General features: G+C 39.2%; 2 protein-coding genes across 3 annotated transcripts in view; both read left to right on the top strand.

The window, feature by feature from the left end:
- ITGB6 (integrin subunit beta 6) overlaps positions 1–8,001 on the top strand; it is a 33,290-nt gene extending 25,289 nt beyond the window's left edge. For both annotated transcript variants that reach the window (XM_059852938.1, XM_059852937.1), the window contains exons 14-16: positions 1,173–1,292; positions 2,852–3,018; positions 4,327–8,001. In XM_059852938.1, coding sequence (XP_059708921.1) covers positions 1,173–1,292; positions 2,852–3,018; positions 4,327–4,428 — 389 coding nt within the window. In that variant the 3' untranslated portion in view covers positions 4,429–8,001. The remainder of the gene's footprint in view (positions 1–1,172; positions 1,293–2,851; positions 3,019–4,326) is intronic.
- A 4,702-nt stretch (positions 8,002–12,703) lies between these two features.
- Positions 12,704–14,306, top strand: part of PLA2R1 (phospholipase A2 receptor 1) — a 37,373-nt gene continuing 35,770 nt past the window's right edge. Inside the window, exon 1 of the mRNA XM_059852935.1 lies at positions 12,704–12,853. Coding sequence (XP_059708918.1) covers positions 12,739–12,853 — 115 coding nt within the window. The 5' untranslated portion in view covers positions 12,704–12,738. The remainder of the gene's footprint in view (positions 12,854–14,306) is intronic.

The raw sequence follows: 14,306 nt of genomic DNA, 5'->3' as shown, positions 1-14,306 counted from the left end.
TAGGATTTTTAGCACAATTGCTTATGAAATTTCATTAAGAGTTTTGAATGGGTAGAAAATAATGGTTAGTGACAATAATTTTAAAGAAATATTTGAGAAGCCTACTGGTTTATTTTCTTCTAAAAATTAAATCCTGTGATATATTAACTAAAATATGTTGAAAAGCATACCTAGATTTCCAGTGATATCTCAAATCATGGACTATATGAAAACATGAACATTCAGGCCCAGAGGTAATTTTGCACACAGGTATTAAGTATTTTTTTCTCTGTAAAATATTATATCATAGCTATACTCCAAATGATGACATTTCCAGTTCTGCACTTGTACTCTCACTTTCTGATTGCTTATTTGCTTTATATTGTCCCTCAAAGTCAGCTTCCTTCGGTCTCTCTGTTCCCTTTGAATGAATTTTTCTCAGCTCCCCAGTTAGGAATAACCTGGAAGGAAGAAATGGATTAAATTTGTTTGCAATCAACAGTAAGTGGAGGGATGAATAAATGGGGTCAGACTATCATCTCAGGTCACTTTATCTGCTTCATCCAGAATCTCGTTACAAAAATCTCACATTGGCAGTTTTCTGTTATTAATCTTTATCATCCTGTTATTAATCTTTATTTACTGTTACTCTTGTAACACTACTGGACACACAGTGACCTTTGAGGGGCCTATTGTGTAGGAAATGAATGGCAGCCCTTTTAACAACACCCACAGCTGCTTGATGTATGTATATCTACTCCTGAAATATGATCTACAGGTCCAGGAGTAACTGCAAACCAAAGGAGCATACTTTGTTCCACTGGTTACTTTGCCCCATCGTTTAGGGCTATTACATTTCCTAGACAGCTGCCAGTTAAGAGTTTTGGGAGCACTTCCAATTCATTGAAATTCACAGTACACTAAAGTAACAAGGTGCACTAGGTGGTCAGTGCAGACTGACAACATCTGGATCAGTTCCTTGGAAATATAAGTGAAAAATCAGAAACAAAACTGGGATTGGAAGAAAAGCCATTAAATTTAGTAGAAATTCTGACAGTATTTCTGCTTTTGTCTTTCACTCTTTACCATCTGCAGACAAGGCTGTGACAAACATGATGCCAGCAGTCTCTCTGGTTATTAAAGTTTAAATTGCATTTGATCTGATGAATTACTTTTTTTCCTTCCCTCTGCAGATTATTCAGAGGATAAATTCATTTCCTGCTCTTTGCAGGGGGAAAATGAGTGTGTAACCACATTTCTACTGGCTGTGGATGAACAGGGAAGGACAGTCATTCACAACATAGAACGGAAAGGTAAGCAGTGAATATTGTTTTTTTGTAGGTGAAATCTGATTTAAAACCACAGACAAGGTTAGCATCTAGAAGCAGAGCTCTTTAAAGCAGCACATCTCCTCCTTGTGTTTGTAGCCTTTCTCTGCCCAGCCAAAGATCTCCCCAAGTACTTATTTAATGCAGTGGTGACATAAATACTTGGCCTTTCATGAAAAATAGGCAGAATGATCCTTGGGCTCTAAAAATAAGTTAATTTTTTCAACAGCTTGTGCAGTTCTAAGAGGATGATACTAAACATCATTTGCATTATGTAATAAAACTATAAATCACTTTGAAATTATATATACAAAGGTGCCTGTAACAAATGTAGTACTAAAGAAGCACACCTCTTATACTACATCCCTAAGATTCAAGGATTTAAAGGGAAGATTTTATCTTTATTAAATACTTTATTATGTATTTTAAGTAGATTTGCCAAAAAAAAAAAAAAAAAAAAAAGGAGAAGAAGAAGAAATATCTTTTCACTGACCTCTGAGAGTTCATTGACCTCTGTGTAATGGCCCTCCCACAATGCTACAATAACCAGTTTCACTGTCATCTGCTGTTCTGCTCCTGGACCTTAAAATGTGAACCGAGATGAGACCTCAAGAAATTCTCTTGAAATAGAATTTCATTCATGGAACTGAAGTTAATAAGGCACCAGTAGCCAGAACACCAGCCCAGGGCTCAAAACACAGCCCCTCAGAATTAGTTAACTGAGGCCATCAAGCAAAACCAGAATGTGAAATGCAATCATGTAAGACAAGCCAGACTGAAATGAATTTTTTAATGTTCTGAAACCATGGTTCAGAAGAAAACTTTGTAAAATAGTAGTGTTCACTAACTTTCATAGACAGTACTTTCTAATATTAAAATAATCAAACTTCTTTGGGTTTTGGTGAAGCAAAAATTTCACTTTTAATTCTGACCCTCTGAAATATTTTATTGTAAAATTTATTGCAGAACTGGAAATGCAAAATTACTTCCAGTTGTACAGTTCAACATTTTCAATAAATCTGAAGGAATTTTTTCCTCATTGTTTTCATGAAAGAAATGAAGTTTCCTCTGTTTTATCAATGTCTTTGGTGACTTTACCCTGACATAGATCTACTAGGATCTTTTCTTCTGCAACCCACTGAATATCAGTTAATTGAAATTGAGTTCCAGCCACAACATTGTAAAATTCCTAATTTTGTCAAGTCAGCCCTGTTTTTTATAATTATATTGAAACAGATCTGAAATCAATTTTCTGACTTTTCTCTTCAAAACTTGTGTCTGTATCCAGCAACTGCTAATTGTCATGGTAAAAGAGCAGTGGAATAAGTTAACAAATAATTTAAAAAACATTTTATTGCAATATTTTTCAGATGGTTTCACAAACCCTTTAGGAAGCTAGCAGAAGAAAAATAACATGAACTCGAAGAAAAAGGTGTGCCCAGCTTATGGCAAATGAAAAATCTCAGCACATCTCTTGACTGTTTTTAATTGCCTAAAATTTATTGATTGGTTATCTACAGTCATAACTGGTTTTGTTTCCCCAGATTGTGCACAGCATCCAAATATCCCAATGATAGTGGTGGGTGTCACCCTTGCTATCCTTCTCATTGGCATTGTTTTACTTTGCATATGGAAATTACTGGTGTCACTTCAAGACCGAAAAGAGGTGGCCAAGTTTGAAGCAGAAAAATCAAAAGTTAAATGGCAAACGGTATGTGAAATACATTGATTTTATATGAGGTTCTTTAGTTTGGTTACATGATGCACAGCTGCCTTTAAAATTCTGGGTCTTGATTTTGCTCTTTTAAATGGATAGATTTTGCTGCTAGGTTTTTGCCACATTTACTATTCTATAAAGTAAAATAATGATTCTTTAATGGATGAAGATTACCTAGTGTTTCATCTCCTGGTTTAATTTCTTCCACATGTAAGAATGTGGAAGATAACTGGGTTTTTATTAATAGTTTGTTAGTAGTTTTTAATTAGTAGCCAGTCTTCCATTAATCCAATGCAGTTGTCTGCCTGTCTGATTATCCAAGGTGTAGCCCTCTGCCTGTTAAGAGCTGTTTAGGAAAGGGAGGTTGTTCCTGGCCTCTGTCATGATCCAAGCCCACTCCCACCGAGCAGAAGTGAATGGAACTGTCCCAAATGCAGGGGAAAGGACAGAGAAATCCAGGCCTTGTTTTCTATCTATAGCTCTGGGCACCGAATGTAAGCTTGCACCACATGTTCCCTTTTCTTCTTTCTTTTCTGCCCTTGACTTTTTTGCTCTTTTGCAAAAGCTTTAGGGCTTCTGAGGATCTTTTCAAAAAAAGCATGCTGAGTAAGCAGAAAATGTGCTCACACAGCTCTACTCTCCTACAAAGTCCTGTGATTGCAACTTTTCCCAAGAATGGGCACTGTCAGCCTTTCAGCTTTTGACCTGGGAAAAATCACTAACTTACAGGCAAGGCCACCTGAGAATGTTTTCTTGATCCTTCAGGAGAGTTAGGTATGGTAAGAAGGAAGGGAAGGATACAGTTGATAGAAGCATTTTAATTTTCTGTTCTGTCACAAGAGGGAAAGATAGGAAGTGATTGATGAGAGGCCAGGATGAAAAGCTCAGGTGAGACTTGCCCTTCTCCCAGCACACAGTAGGTACTGTATGAGACAAAAGCACCATGACAAGTCACACTTAACTCCTGGGAAGCTCTCTGTGGTTTTATAAAGGTCTAACTGCCAGATTTGATACACAAATTTTATGGGACACATTTGATGAGGTATTGTTTGATGATGTGCATTACTTTAATCAGGGAGGCTGATGTGAAGGGAAGCATGTTCCTGAGCCCAGACTGGTTTGTGCTGCCTGAATTCAGATCAGTCTGGATTTCAGTGGCTTGGAACACAAGTGAGCAACCAAAAGCTATTCTAAAGTCCTCAAAGATACATTACTTCTATACAAACTTTGTGTGACTCCCATTTAATCTGTTTTTGTTTGGGGTTTTTGTTTGTTTGTTTGTTTTGCTTTTGTGTTTTTTAGGAAACAAATCCACTGTACAGAGGCTCAACAACTACTTTTAAAAATGTGACTTACAAGAACCAAGATATGCATAAAAGACCCATGGCTGCAGACTTCTATTAGCACCTCCAACACTACAAACTCAGCTTTACTGGCAGGAAATCTAAATCTAAACTTGTTTCTTCTCAGCTGATTATGTGATATTTGTTTACAAGTTGCAGTGGTATAACCATTCTGTTAGAGAATATATACCTTGTGTTGGGACAAATAAAGATAACATATTAGTAGTAAGGGTTAGTGGAAATATTTTTTAAATGACCCTTTAATGTTACAGCCCCATCTTTAAAAAATGGTGTCAAAAATAATTTTAATTTTGTCTTTAATACTGAGGATTTTAAATTATCATGTAAGCTTATTTTTTGTTAAATTTGATACATACAGTGAACTTTATACTACTTTGTTCTTACACACAATCCCATAAATTAGTCTTTAGGAATGTATTTGCACCCGTCTATTTGGTGGGCTGGTTTAAATTTAGGAAACATTTTGGTTTTTTCATGAATGCAGTTCAAATTACTGAGGATTCAGTTTTCTCATATCACATGTGTGACTGAATAGTTTCTCATCAGAAAAAAAAGTAGTGATATTGCCTGTCTTCTGTAAATGTAAGTTATACAGAAACATTTCTTCTCTAATTCTTCTTTCTTGTCCTGTTTCTCTCTTTCTTTTCCTTGTTGCTTTTTGATGTTCTTCAAGGACCTAGGCCCTGGGATTATCTCAGGGAAAGTTAAATCAAGATAATGAAGCCTTATTCACCTGCAGTTGTTTTCTGCTCCAGACACAGACTGCTTTTTTTTTCCTCTTTTAAATTCTAGTAAAAAGGATACAGAGAAAAAGATAAATATTTGTAAATTAGAGAACCCAGTTGACACACTTTTAAACCAGAGGATTAGCTCAACTTCATTTCACCATTTACATTCTGTAAATGATTTGAGTGCTCACGATACACCTCACATGCTGGGCCATCACACAAAGTGGCTCAGGAGCCCTTTTCATGCAGAAATCTTCATACAAAAGGTTTATTTCCACACACAAACACAGTACTTTTTTCCTGATGTGTCCATAGTTGTGAGGTTCTTTCAATGCCCAGAAGCCAAACTGCTTATTCTTGTGCATAATAACATATTCAGTTCTTTTGGGCTGGGTTGTTTGGTTTTAGGTTTGATTTGGCTTTTTTCCCCTCAAACTAAACAACAAAAAGATCTATGGATTTAACTTAATATTCATTTCCATTATGTTAATGAGGAATTTCAAATCTCCATTTTAGCTAATAACAAATGAATTGCAATTTTTAATTGTAATCTGCTAGCACGCATAGCATTGGATAAAGAAAGTATAAAAGTAACTAACATGATGGCATAGAAAAATTACAACATTGGACTACTTTAAGGTAACAATAATGAACTTTATTTTCTAATATCACTTTTCAGCTGCATTTTTTGCTACTCTGAAACAGATGGTCAAAATGTACATATGAAGGTACTTAGAAATGAAGACTTAGAAATCAAAGGTATTTTGGCACTGTTACAAATGATCACATACATTCCCTAAGGTAAATAGGGAGTTTCATCTGAAAAAGTATTGATCTGAATATATTTGATCTGAAAAAGTTGATGTCCATTTTGTAATAAATATTTACCAAGTCTGTGCAACTTCAGTCTCCATATCCTCCACAATTTCTGGAATTGAGACTGGTATATTAGCTAGCTCTGACCCATGCCTGTTTTAGGGCCTGATCCAAAGCCTTCTAGAGTCAATGGCTACAGATGTGGATCTAGTTTCAGTGAAACTATTAGTTTTGGTTTACAAAGATTGTTTTGTTTAAACAAACTGATTAATACTGTCTATGCGTGAATTAGAACCGATATACATATATCTGTGCAAAAAGAAATAGTATCAGATGCCTTTGAAAAGAAGGTGATGCTAGAACCACCAAAATTATAGCAGTGTGATGGAAATGATGCCTATGATTAAACTGGAACAGATTCACATCTGTGTTCTGGTATCCCTGCACATCTCACAGTGGAAACTGCACAGATAAAGGCTCACGTCTGTGGCGCTTCCACCACTGGACTTCCACAGATGTCAGTTCAAGTTACACGTGGGAGCAAATCCTGTTTCCCTGGCACATGGATAAACTCATGGCATGCAAAGCTGGCCCCTGAATCTGCTCAGATTCCACTTGGGGGAGGGTTGCCTAAAGGTCTAGGGAAATCTGGACTTCACCCATGTAGGTTATCTGTTACTCTTTTATTTCTCACATAGAAGTAATCAAATTATAAACTTTTTCTGAACGAAATTAAAATATTTTTATTACTTTTCAAGTAAGAAAATTCTATACTGTTTATTAAATGCCCTTTAAGTTCTGTTTCTGGGATCTGATTTCGCTGCTTACTATTAGGGCTGAAAGCCTTTCTCCTGTAGGCTGCCCGTTTCAATATTCCAACATATCTCAGCCTTCAAAAGTTAATAACAAAGTAGTGTTTGCATTTCATATCAAATGCTTGGTGCTCTACATTCCCTGTTCCTACAGAAGATCTCATTTCACAAACCTTCTCATCTTCTTCCCATCACTTGTGTCTTCTGATGATCAGTAGAGATCTAATTTGTTATGTTTACAGTCCAATGGCTCCTCCTAACAATGTCTCTCCAAACTATCAAAGATGTACAGGAGCCAGGCAGGATTATCTGCAGTTTCCCTGCTGTGACTGACTGTACTATAAATTTTCTGTGCACCTTCCAACTTGTCAGGGTGGAAATCATTCAAACAATTAAGAATTCATCAGAAGAGAGAAAATGGAAGGACTTGGTGAGGAAGGTTTCTATTATTGAGGGATATCATCTTGACTCATACATATGAGCCATCCTTTAACAGCATTATTTTAGATCATAAATTTTGACTAAACTCCCAGATTTCAAGAACTTTGAAGATCTCACTTGGTATTCAACCTAGAAACAAGAGTGGAATTCATCCCTTTTTGTTAACTATATTATTTTCACCTTGTAGAATTTTTATCAAAGTTCATATTTTTCTCTTTTCAATTTTTTTTCCTCCACCAAGCTATAAGTGAGTTTGTGTGTGGTAAGTGTGATGAAAAAGTCTTTCTGCTGTTTTCACAAACACTGTTTTGACCTGAGGCTGGACCTTGAGATTGGCCAAAACATTTTTTAATAGTAATACTTCTATTCACTAATGAGTTAAATTGAATAAAAGAAATAACATCAGCAATTTTATGGTATTTGTATCTCTCATACACCCTATAGAATAGTAATTTCAGTAATGTATGTTGAATGGATAATTTTTCATTTGATTATTAAAAGGTGCATGTAAATTTACATTGTAAATGTCCAGATTGCATTCAAGTTTGTTTTGTAATGTAACTAGAGGGTAGTGAGTCTGGGATACAAGATTTGGGTGTCAAGTGCAACAGTCTCCATGCCTCATCTGCCTTTATGAAGAAGTTCAAGCTCGTTTTGCAGTGTGTATAACAGAGTTATTGCCCCCCAAAACTTATCACACATAATCTAAAAAGAGACAAATTTTAACTTCATCTATTTGAAAGAAACCAGTAAATTATTCAGCTTGTTTGTGTAAAAAGGAGTTATTTGATGTTGAATAAAGATTATAAAATTGAATCATTTTACAGTAAGGGTTTTTTTTGTTCATTCTTCATTTTCCATTTTAGCCTGTGTTGTTATCACTGTTTTCACATGTTTTCATAAATCTTAGCAAATTTTTCATGCTTTGGATTACCTTAGAAATTATTTTCCTCCCCACTTTAAAAGACAGTACATGAAATTTAATGTCTGGGGTTTTTTTTTCATTTGGGATCCTTTTACTTTTCAAGGAAATGACTGAATGGATGAATATTGCAAGCAGCCTATTTCTGGAACACTGATTGATGACATATGTCATTCTTTCTTTCTTTAGAACTAGATGATCTTTAAGTTCTCTACCAGCCCAAACCATTCTATGATTCTTTCCTACAGATTCCTAAATAGGACAAGTTACTTGAAGCTAAAGATCCACCCATTCCGTCAGAGTAACAGCAGCAATATATTTTTGGAGATACAAAGCAAAGTGCATATTTTCTCTTTAGTCCTTTCTTAAATGCTGGTTCATAAATCTTCAGATATGAGATGGACTCTATATCTGATTTACCAGAAAGCAAAATATTGAAGATAACAAAAAAAAAAAAAAAAAAAAAAAAATCTGTCTACTATTTTTTATTGAATATAGAGTAAGGTATCTAACAAAAGCATTATTTCAGTTGAGAAGAAATGGGTTAATGAAAGAGTCAAAGTAAATTTGTTTGAGTATCCCCATGCATATATTCTCTAATGAACACAGTAAGTATTTTATATTAGCTGTGGGATTTTGGAGTCTAATTTTGGAGCATGTAAGCACAGCTGAGAATACATTATCAGCTCTTGTGGGAAGGAGTGTACAAGGTGCAAAGGCACACCCTCTCTCAACCTGTGAAATCATGTCAGCACTGAGCAAACATTATGTCCTAGAATTTCTGCAAGCATATATATTTGTTCCAAGTGTTACACCCAGTCAAGTTTTTTTCCAGCTAGACTGATAGTACTTTGTTAGTGCTTGTTTGTTCTTCCTGAGTTGTTCAGAGTCTTCTAATAAATCTAAAGTGTAATACTAATAGCTTTATTTTGGGAACACGTTAGGCATTCTTTTGGTGGCAAATCTTTGCAAAAAACTGCTTCATTCTTCTATTGATTTCACAGAAACAGTGCCAACAAAAATGGCAAAAAAATGGCTGTGTTACATTGAAGGATGAATGGTTTTCATACAGCAGGTATGGTTTTGCCAAGGACCTCAAATGGAAAGGATAAAGAGAAGAAAGGCTTTGAGAAACAAAGAGGGATAGGCCAGAGGCAGCTCTGGCCACACTAGCCTTTTATGTTTTACTGCAAGTATTTAAATGTTGGATTTTTTCCCTTAATTCCATATCAAATGAACTACATGAATATCTGCCTGCTATTGAATTTGATATAACTGCCAGTCAACAGCCAGTCTGACTGCTAGATTTAGAGTAAAAGTAAAATTTCTATCTATTACTGAATCATATACTGTAACAAGCTATTCTAGACTTGTGCCAAGTGAACACTTAATGGGGAAGAGGGATGGAGGGCTTAGAAAGGTAAGGGCTCACCTGAGGATGGCTCATGTGGCACTGTAAGAGCCACATGGGCAGTAACTCTCTCCATTTCATGCCTGTCAAAGAGCAGCTGCTATTTAGCAGAATTTAGACACGTAAACTCATAGTAATGCTTTTGCCACCCTTTAAAGGAGTGGAGTTTAAAAACCCCCACATTCTGACTAATGAACATAAAACTGGCAATTTACAACTGGGGATTTGACTTAACCTGAAACTGGACAGTACAGGCTGTTCTGTAAGGTTGTGTTAACCAAGGTGAGCTGACAGGGACAGAAACTGCAGAGCCTGGTGGCTGCAGCAATTACCTGGGAGCATGAGAGACTGGAGTGGTGTGACAGAAACACACAGGTGGGGCTGCAGAAAGGAAAAAGGGTGTCACTGGTCATGGTTGGGATGTGTCAGAGGAGGTAGGGAAGGTGGGAGCAGTGCCTGTAGTGACTGTACCCAGTTGTAACATGACTGGAAGAGCTGATAAATGAGAGTAGTTTTGTTTCTGGGGTAAAAAGAAAAATTTATAAGGGAAAGGGAAGGTGAATCTACTTCTCAGCCTAGGGTTTGGGCTATGCCTAGGGTCAGGATTATACATAGGGTTAGGGTTCAAAAAGCCACAAAGCCCAGAGCTCCAAGCATACTGCAGCTACAAAAGGCATGCCAAGGGGAACACAGGACTGCCTGAACATGGCTCATTCCACAGCTCTCTACTTAGCACCAGCCTCAGCCCAAACCTGCTGGGGAGTGGATTCAGGATGCCTAGGAACTGTCATTTTTCAAGTCCAAATAAGATGTTGGACCTTGCCTCCAAAAAAGATGGAGTTATTGCTCACTGGGCACTGCTAATGCAAAGAATTTTGGGCCTTCTTTTTCTTCCTAGGTGTTCTCTGGTTTGTTATTCCCACTTTGGCTGATTGGGGAAAAAATGAGACCTATCTTTGGACTCAAGATTATGAGCAGAAATTACTGTGTAAGGAGGCACTGAACTCATGACACACTGGATCTGTGTGTGTACCTTACAAAAGCAATGGGTTTGTAAGCAAATTGAATTAGTGTGAATTTAATGATGGCTTTTATTTGTGTATGGAGGTCGTGAACATACACTGGATTCATATCTTTGTATAGATCTCACACAGAAGGTGAAGTCTAAGAAAAGATAGGGGAAGGAATTAACATTTGTCTAGAGTACCTAAATAGCCAAGGCAGATCAGCTCAAACAAGTGCATATGTATATATATATATATATATATATACATATATATACATATATATATGTATACATATATATACATACGTACATGTGTATGCACAAAAAAGGAAGGGAATAGGCCGTTAACAAAGAAATGAAGAAAAAATATTTACAGAAAGTGGGTTCCAGACAGAAAATAAAATAAAATAAAGAAGGCAAAACAATACAGCAAATACCTTAAAGAAGACAGATAAATCTTCAAACCAGAACCCCCCATCCCCAAAAGTGGGAAAATTATACCATTTAATGATTAAGGTATTATTAACTGCCATCAAGTTTACTTCAGAACATGTTGGCAATCTTGTTGGTTCTACAAGCCATTATGCCAACCAAGAATTCTTACAATTGTAAATTAATAAGTATACTTTAGCCATTAATAGCCAGGTCAATATAACTATAGCTGCACTAGAAAGCATTTACCAGTTTGGTGAGAACAAAATAGATTGATGACAGTAAAAAAACTGTTTCATCAAAGAGAAAGAAGTCAATTGCAAATAAAAATAGCAAGGAAAACCATTTAGAATTAATTAAGTTGCTAATTTGCATTTAGCAAAATATTTACAAAAATACTTTGATAAGATAATTATTAGCAATACATAATTAGAATGTGATTACTTTGATCTTGCTGAAATCAGCAGTAAAATTCAGTTGAAGTGGGACTCCTTCCCCCAGCAGCCTCATTTTTGCTCTCTGGCACTATTATTTTTAACTGTTCTATCATAAACAGAGCTGAATTTCTCAGTGTGACCCAGCAAGAGAGCCCTTTTCTGGAGCACAGTACTCAAAGCAGTGGCCAAACAGTTCTGAAGAGATGTAGACAGCTCTGAATGGCCAGATTTTCATAAAGGGCTCATTAACAAGCTTCTCTCCCAGAATCTGAAAATTTCAGAAGGCTGCAGCTTTCCTGAGAAGAGGTTCACCCTGAGAGTTACAGCCCTTCTGCCTTGCAAAGTCAGCTCACTAAAGACCAGCTTCTGCAGCATTTCCCGCTGTTTTCTCTGTCAGACACTTTTATAATTTCTTAAATGGGGAGAAACTCCTCCACTTATCTACTTCTAAGTGTTTATTTTCTCTTGCTTCTCAAGTCCTTCTTCTACCAACCAACAGAAAGAAGTTTCCCCAAGCCCAGAGGTTTCTCTTTTCCATCCTTCTATCATGATTGAAGTAGACATGGGGGAACAGTCTCAATTCCAGCACTGCATTTATTTTTTTTACACTTATGTACATGTTTATATACTGACTTGTCTGCTATGCATAAAGAACACACCAGAAACATGATTTTTGCAGATTGAAAACAAACGGTCCTGTGGAGTCCCATAAAGTTACTCTATTTTTAACCAAGAGGTTCTGCTTTTGACTTTCTGCAAGACTGAAACTCAGCCCAAGGGGGGCAGCTCTTACAAATATTCGACCGAAGACAGAGATGAACAAAATGATAGATGGCAATTCTTTTTCCCCATGCCAAAACATAAAATGACTTCGAGGTCAAAGCTAACCTAGCAAAAAACACAAGTCTCCGAGTGGGGTCTGGGACAGTTCAGGTACAGAACAGCGAACCTGGGAGCACGGAGTGTGCTGACCGTGGCCTCCCACCGCGCATGTTTCTATGTGTTTTCTGGTTCTTTTTAAGATAAAAGTACTTGAGGTACAGGCAAAAGAAAGTAGGTGTTTTCAGATAGAAAATAAGGTCATTACAGGGTATTCTGTCCATGTGAATCCACAGTTTTGACGTAGGCAGACGGCCCGAGCTGCACGAGCGCCATTTCCCGGCGCGACCTTCCCCGCAGCCCTCCCGCAGCCCCACGGGGGGAGCCCGCGGGCCGCCCCCCGGGGCCGCCCCTCCTTCGCCGCCGGGGTGGGATCGCCGCTCTGCCCTCCCCGGGGCAGGGCCGGCTGCTCCGCTGCCGGGGCTGAGCGGAGCGGGCGGCAGCGGGCGGGCGCAGCGCCGGGGCGATGCCGGCGGTGCGGCTGCGGCTCTTGGCCGGCTGCCTCCTCCTCCTCCTCCTCCTGCTGCTGTGCGGCCGCGGCGCCGCCGCCCTCGGCCGGGACGCGGTGCCTTCCCTGCGGAGTGAGTGACGCCTCGGGGTGGCCCGGGGGTGGGGAGCGGAGCGGCGCGGCGGGCGGGGGCCCCGGGCACAGCCCTTCGCCCCGGGCGTTCCGAGCCCCGCCGCCGAGCGGGGCCGCCGGGCTCCCCGCGCCCCGCCGAACCTCGGCGGCTCCCAGCGCTCCGGGACGAGGGGCCGGGGGCTGCCCCGCTGGCTCCGCTTCGCGTCCTCACTGCTTCTTATTCCGCTGCCCATTGCGAGCCTCGGTGCACACGGAGAGAATAGCGATAGTTTTATCCTCATTTCCAATAAATCCCAGTTACTTTCTTTATTTTAACATAAGCACTTCTCTCTGCTTTTTTAGAGGGAAGGAAATGGGAGGTAAGGAGGAAGGAAATGAAGCTATCTTGTTCGCCTAGGTTTGTTACAGCCGTTTATTCCCGATTAGCTGTGTTGAGCCCAAGTAAACAGGAACTTGGAGGTGCTGGTCAGCAATTAGCTCTTCATCTGGGGCCGAACATCAGCTCCAGGCTTCACTTCTGGGAATATGTTTCTTGTCACCTTGTCCTTGTGTGGAGGGGCATGGATCTGTTCCAAAGACTTCCCTTCACCCATTCAGTTTCTAAAGCGTAGTTTATCTCCTTTCCTCTTGGAGTCCTCTGGAGCCACAGAGCTCCGTTGCAGCTCTTCAGCTGCAGGACTTGGGCACAGACCTCTCCCTGACACCAGGAGCTTTGTAACAAAACCCATCTGTGTGAGCAGCTGTAAAACGGATGGTGTAGCCTTGCAAGCTCGGAAGAGGTGAGCCTGGAGACATTCCCAGGCTTGATGTTGCTCCAGTTGTCTCATTGCCCCACATAAAGACAGAGCTGAGCTGGAGCTCATGGAGCTGTCACTGGGCCTGCCATCTCTCATGTCTTACTTCTGTGGTGAGCTGGCTCTTTCCTGGCACTCTTTAGACAAGCAAGCACAGCTCTCTTGCCAATTGCATTTTGTATGTGGGGAATGGAAACCACATTTGGAAGGGGGCTCAAGAATTATGGTCTGGCTGTTCTTGGCACAAGTTGCCCCAGAATGAAAAAGGGACGTTACTCACAGAAATCATCCAGATGGGTTATTTGTGTACACTGGGAAAGAACCTTATCTTTTCTCAGCAGTCATTGCAACTCTTAAGGGCCTTACAGATAAAGGCTTTCAAAGGTTGAGAATCCTTCACCTTTGGGTTGTGGTCTTGCTCCCCCCACCCCAGGAAGGTGCTGTATGGGAGATGGTGTGTGCTGTGGTTATAGATAAACCTCCACAATCTGTGTGTGGATCTGAGTATCCTGGAGAAATAACCTCATTAATCAGAGTTTACTATTGCTAACTTCCCAGTTTTTAGTTACCTAGCAAATTAACAGTGTATTTTCTGCTCAGCAAAGATAAGACTGCTGTGGAAAAGACATACCCGTAGTATGAGAGGCAGAAACTCTTTCT

The sequence above is a fragment of the Haemorhous mexicanus genome, chromosome 8 (genome assembly GCF_027477595.1).
Source record: "Haemorhous mexicanus isolate bHaeMex1 chromosome 8, bHaeMex1.pri, whole genome shotgun sequence".
NCBI classification, from domain to species: Eukaryota; Metazoa; Chordata; class Aves; order Passeriformes; family Fringillidae; genus Haemorhous; species Haemorhous mexicanus.
The sequence above is the reverse complement of the archived record's forward strand: the minus strand, read 5'-3'. Positions and strand labels throughout refer to the sequence as shown.